This window comes from Aythya marila, assembly GCF_965140915.1.
Source record: "Aythya marila genome assembly, chromosome: 12".
In the NCBI taxonomy this organism is placed as follows: Eukaryota; Metazoa; Chordata; class Aves; order Anseriformes; family Anatidae; genus Aythya; species Aythya marila.
The window spans coordinates 9651459-9661577 of record NC_139053.1 but is presented as its reverse complement, the minus strand read 5'-3'; the positions used below and the strand labels follow the sequence as shown (position 1 = coordinate 9661577).

At 65.4% G+C, this 10119-nt stretch overlaps 2 protein-coding genes across 2 annotated transcripts; one reads left to right on the top strand and one right to left on the bottom strand.

The window, feature by feature from the left end:
- Window positions 1–254: 254 nt before the first annotated feature.
- Window positions 255–4476, bottom strand: LOC309882792 (C-type lectin domain family 18 member A-like; the record flags this gene model as incomplete). The annotated part of the gene is made up of 12 exons (XM_082770201.1): window positions 255–305; window positions 426–517; window positions 601–697; window positions 850–979; window positions 1115–1221; window positions 1285–1377; window positions 1912–2019; window positions 2113–2234; window positions 2620–2717; window positions 2819–3043; window positions 3752–3843; window positions 4368–4476. 12 exons carry the CDS (start codon window positions 4474–4476, stop codon window positions 268–270), a joined length of 1311 nt encoding a protein of 436 aa, XP_082626327.1. The 3' UTR covers window positions 255–267.
- A 1770-nt stretch (window positions 4477–6246) lies between these two features.
- Window positions 6247–9303, top strand: LOC309882791 (fibulin-7-like; the record flags this gene model as incomplete). Its single annotated transcript, XM_082770200.1, has 8 exons — window positions 6247–6315; window positions 6625–6781; window positions 6905–7075; window positions 7276–7401; window positions 7504–7626; window positions 7699–7836; window positions 7943–8081; window positions 8866–9303. 8 exons carry the CDS (start codon window positions 6247–6249, stop codon window positions 9224–9226), a joined length of 1284 nt encoding a protein of 427 aa, XP_082626326.1. The 3' UTR covers window positions 9227–9303.
- Window positions 9304–10119: the final 816 nt, after the last annotated feature.

Here is a 10119-nt window from a genome sequence, read left to right as displayed (position 1 = left end):
GCCATGCCGAGGTGTGTGCCACCCAAAGGCCCCGCCTGGCTCCTCGCTGGCCACCAGTTTAAGCTGTCCCAGGCTGGGCATCTCCTTGCCACGGTGGTTGTCAACAGAGGAAGGTGAGGAGCAGATGACACCGCATCTGGGATGCTGATGCACAGCGTGTGCCCTTCTCGGCCAGTCCCAGTGCCACGCTTGTCCCCTGTCCCCGTCCCCAGCTGCTGCTGGAGATGCCCTCACGGTGGGCAAGGGGCACAGCCTGGGGCTGCCCGCTCAGGGGTCCCGCTGCCACTGGGAAATGTGCTCCTGGGCTGCAATGGGAAACAAAATCAGCGCTCCCCATGCCCAGAAGGTGGCACCTCCATCGGGATGCTCCCAGTCACACAAACGGGATGGAGGAGACCCCTTGGGGGCTGTGGCCACGCGCTCACCGAACTGGCAGAGGTACCGGTTCCGGGTCTTGCAGCGCTGGTCGTTCCAGTTGAAAGCAGATGATGCCTGCATCTCCACGCAGTTCCCGAACCTGTGCGGGAGGGGAGAGGGACAGGGTGGCAGCACGGAGCTCACCACGTCTCCCGTGGGGCCAGGACACCGGTGGGCACCTACCCCTGGTTGTCTGGCTGCCCGAAAGCAAAGCTGGTGAAGGTGGAAGGCTCGCCCGTGTCCCAGCGAAACGAAGCCTTGGACGTCTTGTAGGTGAGACCTGGGGGGAGCCAGCGGGGTGGGATGTCCATTAAGGGGGGTGGGATGTCCAGCAGGGGGGTGGGATGTCCATTGGGGGGTGGGATGTCCAGCAGGGGGGTGGGATGTCCATTAGGGGGGTGGGATGTCCAGCAGCACCCCGGTAGGACTCACCGATCCAGAAGTTTCGGGTCTCAAAGTCGGTGTCCGTCACCCTGTTGCTGCTCTCCAGGCGGCTGAGGAAGAAGGCCAGGATGTCCTGCACCTTCTGATTGCTGACTTGGGCCAGCATGGCCCCTTTCTCCTGGAGAGAAGCCACGGAGGGAGCGGACAGCTCAGATCTGCTCCTCTGCTCCCCAGCGCAGGCTTGGGGTCCACGAGTGACCACTGTGTCCCAAGCCATGGGGCTTTGGGATGTTTTAGGAGGGACAGGGCTCACCTGGCACTTGGCCTTGGCTCCGTAGTACGTGTCGGCCTCGGGGGACACCATGAAGCAGTCGCCATCGATCATCACATCACAGGTGTGGAAAGGGAACCGGACCCTGGCTGCGGGCACAGGTCAGCGACACCAGGGACACCCCCCCAAGCCTCGGGGCAGCCCCCACTCACCGCCACACTCAGCGCCACCGTAGCCAGCGTCGCAGAGGCAGGAGCACTCCTCCTGCCTGAATTTCCCGTGGAGGCACCGCACGCTGCACCGCACTGGCAAAAAGGCACAGAATGAGGTCGCCACGGGGCAGCCGGCCCCAGAACCGTCCTCCCTTGCCCGTGTGCTGCATGAGCTGCGTGCATATGCTGAGTTACTGCATGCACATAATGCAAGCAGGCCACGGGCACTGCACAGACCATGCACACACATGCACAGCAGCAAACATTGCAACGAGGCATGCACTGCGCCAGCTGTGCACACGTGTGCTGCACCAACCATGCCCATGCATGCACCGCACTGACCATGGACACATGCATGCACTGCACCGTGCACCTGCATGCACTGCACCAACCCCTCACACGCAGCACCAGCCATGCACACAGGGAACCACGTGTGCACGCCCTGTGCTCACCTTGCACGTGCATGCCCCGCATGCTGCAACCAGCCCTGCACACACATGCACTGCTCGCCCCCGAGCACCACACTCACCCTACACACGCACCGGGCACACGCGTGTGCACCGCTCACGCGCCTGCCTCGTGCTGCCAGCATCCAGCTCGTCCTCGTCCACCCCAGCAGGCGCTCACCTTGGCAGTAGCGCCCCGTGTAGCCGGGGGGGCAGTGGCACCGGCAGGAGCTGACGTTGAGGTGCCCGCCGTTCCTGCAGCTCATGCGGCACGGGTTCCTGGGGACCTCTGGGTGGGCACACGGGGGGCAGGCGGTGCTCAGGGGCTGGGCACGGCCGGGTGTTGGGGGGCTGCTGGCCAGGGGGGTGCGCGGGGACTCACCGCAGAGCCCGCCGCCGTGGTCCCAGGACTTGAAGCATCCGGAGAGGCCGGCGGTGCAGAGCGAGCACCAGGGCCCGCGCTGGTAGGGGGCGATGGGCGCCCCGGACAGCTCCCAGTTGCCCCTACCCGGGGAGGGCAGCTGGGAGGCGGGGCCACAACAAGCCCCACCCATTGCCACGCCCCCCAAATATGACCACGCCCACTCAACTCAAGGCACACGCCCTTATTGGAGCAAGAGCGCCAAGCCACGCCCCCTTCTGGGCAAAGCCACGCCCCTAAAACACAGAGCCCCGCCCACACTACATGCTCCACCCCGTATTAACACAAACCCCGCCCACCCCACCCAGACCCCGCCCACCCCACCCAGACCCCGCCCACCCCCCACAACCGGCCCAATCCCACCCCGCCCTCCCCTGCCCCACCCTCACACCCAGACCCCGCCCACCACAGCCCCGCCCACCTTAGCCCCGCCCCCCTCCCCCCAGGCCCCGCCCCCCAGCCCCTTACCCCGGCCAGTAGGCGCAGGCGAAGGCCTGGCTGCGGCCCCGGGTCCCGGCGCAGAGCTGCCGGCCGCAGCCCACCCGCCCCGACGTCGCCCACACCAGCTGCAGGAGAGGGGGCACCGTCACGCGCTGACGCCCCCAACCACCTGCCCACCTCCCCTCGTGCCCCTCGCGCCCCTCGTGCCCCTCGTGCCTTGCCCTACCTGCGTGTAGTGCTGGCAGGTGGCGTTGCCGGCGCAGCGTGCCGCCCCGTAGTCGTAGCGGCGCCCCTCGGCGAACCAGCGCTCCAGCAGCTCGACGAAGCCCCCGGCGCCCGCCGGGAGCAGGGTCTCGCTCCAGCCCAGCTGCGGGGCCGGCGGGGGAGCGGGGGATGCCAGGCAGCCGGCCACCCGTGCCGTCGCCAGCTGCGCCAGCTCCTCGCTCCACTCCTGCTGGGACAGCGGGTACGGGGTGCTGGGGGTGGTGGGGGCGTCGTGGAGGCACCCATGGGGTGATGGGGGGCCAGTGGAGGGGTTGGAAAGCCACCAGGTGATTGGGGACCACCAGGGGATGTTGGGCAACCACCAGGAGATGAATGGGGACCACCAGGATGTAACTTGACCATCAGGGGATGACTGGGGACCACCAAGAGGGGACTGGGGACCACCAGGAAATGTTTGGCAACTATCAGGAGGTGACTGGGGACCACCAAGAGGTGACTGGGGCCAAGGGATGACCGGGGACCACCAGGAGATGTTGGGCAACCATCAGGAGGTGACTGGGGACCACCAGGGCATGACTGACCAGCAGGGGATGGTTGGGGACTACCAAGAGGTGACCAAGGACCACCAGGAGTTGTTGGACAACCACAAGGAGGTGATTTGGGACCATTGGGACATGGCTGACCACCAGGGGATGTTGGGCAACCACCAAGAGGTGACTGGGGACCACCAGGAGGTGACTGGGAACAAGCAGTGGATGTTTGGTGACCTGGGCACCACCAGAAGGTGATTGGGGACCACCAGAAGATGGATCGACCACCAGGAGATGTCAAGCAAGTATCAGGGGGACATCAGAGGACCATCAAGGGACATTGGGGACCCCGAGGGACCAGCCCTTGGTGTGCACTGGGTCTGGAAGGGTCCTGGGGCACTCACCAGCTTCTGCATGTTGGCAGCGGGCGGCTGCACTTTGCTCCTCAGCTTGTTGTGCAGTGAGAGCACCAGGAAGGTCTCCTTCGTGCTGAGAGCTGCGGAGGGCGAGGGGTGGCCGGGGGCTGGGGCCGGGGGCCGAGCGGGTGCCCCCACCACGGCCAGTCCCGCGCGGCAGCCGGGGATATGGGGAAGGCTCCCGGGTCTCCATGGAGACCGGAGGGGAGCGAAGGAAGCGCTTTTGGGCAGGAGCACAAAGGGGACAGGGGCCGGGCAGGGGGAGGCGAGACCACCGGGAATGCGCCCGGTCCGCAGATGGCATCGGGGTGTTGGGCACTGCACTGCCTCCCTCTGGGATGGATCTGTCACCAGCCCCAAGCCCCCATCACTGTACCTGGGTCCCTATTACCAGCCCCGTGTCCCTATTACCAGCCCCGTGTCCCTATTACCAGCCCCGTGTCCCCACCACCAGCCCCACATCCCCATCACCACCCCAGACCCCTGCCCTCCTGGGGAGCACCTGGTTAGGGACAGGACTGGGGAACAATCATCCCATCCCCTTAGGGACTTCCCAAGCTGCCCCCCCAGGGCAGTGAGCCCCCCTGTCCCCTCTCCCCGTTACCTCGGGGCCCCGGAGCCAGCGGGGACAGCTTCTCCGTCTCGCCCAGCCTCCAGGCCAGGCAGGCCAGCAGCACCAGGAGCCGGCCGGCCGGACCCCTGCGGTCCTCCATGCCCCGCAGCCGCTCTCACAGAAGGGAAGATTTGGGAGGGAAGGGAGGATTTGGGGAGGGACGAGCCGGTCCTGCGTGCCTGTGTGTCTGCTTCCAAGATTTGATCCTATTCAGGACTTCAGACAGGCACTGCTGGTCAGCCCGAACAAAAGGTTGACGGGTGAGTAATAGCTCTGTCAAAACAGACGCGGGCGGTGGAGACAGCTCGGGGGCCCCTCCGCCGAGCACACGGGGTGGGTGCAAACGGGGGGCTCGGTCCCAGCCCCGCCACCGTGCTGGGGACAGGAAAGCCGGGATCCCAGGGACTGGGGGACGGCGGCATCGCCCCCCAGCCCCACTGCTTGCTTTCTTCCTGCCCCATGAATTAAACATGCCGGGGAGGTAATGCACACCACCGGGGAGGGAGCCGTGGGCACGAGGCCAAATTCCCGCTCCGGGGAGCTGGGCAGCGTGGATACGGGGTGGGAGAGATGCTTGGGGTTGGACGGGGGGGGTCTGCTGCGGGGGCTCTGCCCCGGCTTGGGGGGGATCCCTTGGTAAAGGGAAATGTCTGAGCCCCATCGCGGTGAGCCCCCAAAAGCAAGGGGCTATCGCAGCCAGTCAGTGTCCTGCTCAAGGACTGTGCACATCCAGTGCTGTCACCCCCACCAGCAGTGTCAGCCTGCTCGGGGTGTGGGGAGGGTCCGAGCCCCCACAGCCCATCCCAGAAACCAGCCCGTGTCCCCTGTGCTGCTGCCGTGGTTCTTGCTCCCCTCTCGTCCCCGATCCTGCAGTGAGAGTGATGCTGGAGCTCCATGTCCCAGCCTGATGGCACCTTCCTGGGCTTCCAGCCTCAGGGGTGGCCGGGGGACAGTCACCCACTGCCATTCCCCCTCCTGTGGGGTCAAGTGAGGCCAGCCCTTCCCATACAGGACAGCCTGGGAGCATCCCCAACCCTCACCCTGACCCTAACATTAACCCACACCCCGATGCTGATGCCAACCCTAACGCTAACCCAGCCTGCAGTGACACCCAGCTCCCTGCCCTGCCCTGATGCAGACCCCAAAGCCACCCCTTGTCCTGGAACCTTCCCTGTTCCCATCTCACACGCCGGATCAGCCCCATCCTGTGCACCCCTGTGCATTTTGTGCACCGGTAGCACTGCGAGCGCCGTGACAGCCAGCGCCTGGCCCCGGCCGGCCCATGTGAGCCACGTCCGCAGGGAAAGCCGGCATCTGCTGCCCGTGTGACATGAAAGGCCCCAAACCCTCTGATCTGCGGAGAGGGAAGGGAGAGGCCAGCGCGGGTGCCAAGAGGAAACTTTCCTACAGCTCGGGCAGGGGAAAAACCAACAAACACTCAGGCACGCACACACGCGCCAAGGAGAAATCCCAGCGAGCGGAGGAGCGCGCGGCTGCGAGGGAGAGACCAAAAGGGGTCGAGCTGGGCTGGGTGCCTGGGGCACGTCCCTCCTCATAGAGCCCCCGAAACCTGGTCAGGTCCCTCCGTGGGAGAGCCCAGCAGCTCTGTGGGTGAGGTGGCCTTGGGGTGATGCCACATGGCAGTGGCGGTGCCGTGTCACCGTGGGGGGGGGGCTGAGGGAGCCTTTGGGGTGCTTGGGGTGGCGGTGGGGGTCCCTCAGTGCTGGGGATGTGGCCGCAGGAGTACGGGGTGGCCTGGGGTGGGGAGGGGACCTCAGTCTTCTCTTGGTGGCTCTGGGGGAGCGGGGCAGGACCGGACTGCTGGCATCTCGTCCTTGCAGCCTGCGTGGCAGCAGCCAGCCCCGCCGTGATGCTGCTCGTCCTGCTGCCAGCCTGGGTGGCTCTGTGCGTCCTGCAGCTGCCCCTCGGCAGCACCCAGGTAAGGACCCTGCTCCCAAGAAGGGCACGGACACAATCCATGGGGTTGCTCTGGGCCATGGGGGTGGTTTGGGGGCTCAGCCCCTGCTGGGGAGGATGCTGGACCCACTCGGGGTGTCCCCTCAGCACCAGAGTAGGTCCAGGAGGGGGGCTGGGGTTGGAGCAGATGCAGAAGCAAAGACAGACCCCGCAGTGGGATGGGGAGAGATGAGCTCAGAGCATCCCAACCGTCCCCAAGTGCTGCCCGCCTGCATGGGAGGGGACAGGGTGCAGCCCGGTGGGTGACGGGGAGAACCTTGCCTTCCCCCAGGAGTGCCTGAGCCATCAGCAGGTGCTCAGCACCGTGCGGCAGATGCAGAAGCTGCTGTCGGCGCAGGAGGCTGCCCACCTCCAGGGCGCACGCAGCCTCAAGAAGCAGCTCTCGGCGCTGCAGAGCCGCGTCCAGAGGCTGGCCAGCAAGCGCAACGGTAACGCACGGCACCGGAGAGAGAAGCTTGTGGCAGGATCCCAAGCTTTGAGACAGGGACTGGGGCTGGCTCCAGCCTGGGTGCCGTCCCCATCCTCACCCGTGTCCGTCTGTCTGTCCGCAGAGACCTGTCCGCAGCTGGCAGTGCCCGCGAACGGGCGGAAGCTGGGCCGGAGCGCACGGGTGGGCCACGACGTTCACTTCGTCTGCGACGCTGGTTTTCGGCTGGTGGGCTCGGAGACACGGACCTGCCGGCGTGACCGCACCTGGGGCGGCACCCAGCCCTTCTGCAGAAGTGAAGTGGCGTGGGCTCGGGGACGGCTCCTCCATCGCCCTGCTCCCGGCCACGGGACCACGCCGGGAGCAGCCCAGAGGGCACCGCGATGGGCACCGGGGCTGCGTCCCGGCGGGGCCGGGTGGCAGGAAGGGGCAGGGATCGGCTTCTCCAGCTCCCCAGCCCTGGTCTCGTGGTATTTATCAGCTCCTTCTCCCCAGGTATTGATGACTGTTCCAGCAACCCATGTGCAAACGGCGGGACCTGCGTGGATGGCAACCAGAGCTACACGTGCCTGTGCCCACGGGGTTGGTCGGGAACCAGCTGCCAGAGCCCCGTCTACACCTGTAGGTGCCCCCAGACCCATCCTGAGCTCGACAGGGGCTCAAATTAGGGCCGCTCCATACATCCCATCCTTCCCTGGTGGTGACACCACATCCTCCCCACAGACTGGGTGACGCTGAGCAACTCCTCCTTCAGCCGCCAGCCCCGTTGTGCCGAGGGCCGCCCGGGCTCGCGGCACTGCAGCTGCGACACCGGCTTCCAGATGCGAGCTGGAGGCGTGTGCCAAGGTACGGGGGACGAGGAGGGATGAGGCTCGGTGGGGACAGGTCACCCCAATCCATCCCTGCTGTGCCCCTCAGATGTCGATGAGTGCCAGCTTTTCCAGCCCAGCCCCCAGACCCGGCTCTGCCTCCACGACTGCCTCAACCTCCCGGGCTCCTACCGCTGCCTCTGCCCCCCGGGGTACGTGCTCCATGCCGACCGCAACACCTGCGAGGGTAAGACCCAGGGCAACAAGCATCCTGTGCTCACCGTAGCATGGAGCATCCTGCACAGCCAGGAGGTGTGGGGCCGGCCCTGTTCACCCCCTTTTTGCCACCACAGACATCGACGAGTGCACCGGCAGCCGGCACAACTGCACCCACGGTGAGCTTTGCATCAACACCTTTGGGGGCCACCGCTGCGTGCGCCCCAAGTGCCCCCCGCCCCGCCACAACACCAGTTATGTCAAGACATCCAGCTTGTGAGTATTGTGCGTTTATATTACTTTACATTACAGCCTCTTAAAGGAGGAGACGGGCCCTGCACGTGCCCAGGGAATCATATCATAGCACCCAGGGAGCAAGCAAGGAGAGTGCTGGTGGCAAATTGTCACACAGGGAGTGCTTGGCATGCTCCAGGATGCTTCGTGCCGAGAGCTTTGAGACGCCAGTGGTTGGGGATGTGGGCGGGAGCACCCAAATACAAGGTGGCTTTATCTTGGCGCTGCGCAGTGCTCAGGGCTCCAGCCAGAGCAAAGCACCTCTGTCCGGGAGCCGTGCTCCAGGCTGGCTTCACTGGAGCATTAATCAAATGCCAGCAGCGCTGGTGCCCAGGACTCCGGGGGGGGAACGATGCCATTTCCCCTCCTCTGTACGTTCGTGCAGTGCCTCTGGCTGCAATCCAGCATGGAAACAGCCCCCTGGTCCTGCTTGCGAGACTGAACTGCTTTGTGCACAACTGCCAAGCACAGCCGGCCCCGCTGGCTGCTTCCCCCTCGCCTGGCACAGCTCTTGCAGCACCCCAAGCAGAGCAGGATCCCTGCTCCAGGCTGTGGATCTGCCTCCAGATCCCATACCCAGCCCAAGGACACAGCTCCAAGGCTGAACCTCCTTGGATGTGGCTTCCTTGTGTTGCTCCACCACAAGACATGAGGCTGGAGGTGCTCAGAGCGCTTGAAAGGGCACCATAAGCTTGTTTGCAAGCAGGCAACTCCAAAGTGCTGCCAACCACAGTGCTGAGTCGTGGTACCTCTTGTCTCCTGGCAGCCAGTGCGAGAGGAACCCCTGCCCCATGGACAGCCGAGCCTGCCGCCTGGCTGCCACCTCCATCTCCTTCCACTACCTGCCGCTCCAGGCCAACCGCAGCGTGCCCCGCGTCCTCTTCAAGATGTCCACCACCCGCTTCGTGGGCGACAGCCTGCGCTTCGCCATCATGGGCGGCCGTGGCCAGGGCGTCTTCGCCGTGCGGCGCTCCGACCGGCAGACGGGAGAGCTGGTGCTCACCAGCCCGGTGGTGGGGCCGGCCACGCTGGAGGTGGAGCTGGAGATGAGCGAGTTCTCCCGCAAGGTGCTGCTGGGCAAGCACATCTTCAAGGTCACGGCCTTCGTGTCCCCGTATGAGTTCTGATCCCTGCTGGAGGTGGATGTGGGGCCAAGCCGGGGTCTGTCCTGCAGAGTGATGGAGCAGGTTCAGCTTGGTGACCTCCGATCTTGTCCCATTAGAGACATACCTAGGAGTTGGACTCAGTGATCCTTGTGGATCCGTTCCAACTCGGGATATTCTACGATATTCTCCAATTCCTCTCCCACAATGCTTGCTCACGGCTGTTAGGGCAAAGCAACCGCAGAAGGCATCCTGCCATTGCTAAGGCTGCAAGGAAGACCCCAGAGGCCACGGTGGGGGTCACAGCAGGAGATGTGCATTGCAGGGGGACCAGGCTGCGTGCCCACCTGTGCCCGCCCTCCTTTCCTTATCTCCGCCACCGCAGCCCGCCAGCATGCAGGTCTGGCTCCTCGTGCCTTGTAACCTCTGACAAAATAAAAACAGCTGTAGGAAGGATGTCCTCACTCTGCCCTGAACACAATGTCCTGCTGCACACAGCCAGGGGGTCTGGCTCGTGCCCAGCCCCTTTGGCAGGTGCCAGACCCGCAAGTGGCTTGGAGAGGGCAGCGGGGCGCCCAGCCGAGCAGGGCACGTGCCAGCCGGCTTCACCCCGCTATGGCTGCTCCTCCCTGCTACCCACTGCCGTGGGGAAAGTGATGGGTGGCAAAGGCAGAAGCGGTGCCAGGCTCTGCACCCCCTGCAGCCATCCTCCGCAGGGTCGAGGAGGTGGTGAGGGCTTGAGGGGATAGCGGGCGAGGGCGGCAGCCTCCGGCCGCGCCGGGCTGGCGCCCCTCGCACAAAGCCGCCCCTGTGTACGGCCCGCGGGTGGCTCATAAAGACCTTCTTGTGCTCTATGCCGGCCGGGCATCCGCTCGCCAGCACCTGAGGGCTGCTGCTGGTGCTCAGCACGGGAGAAG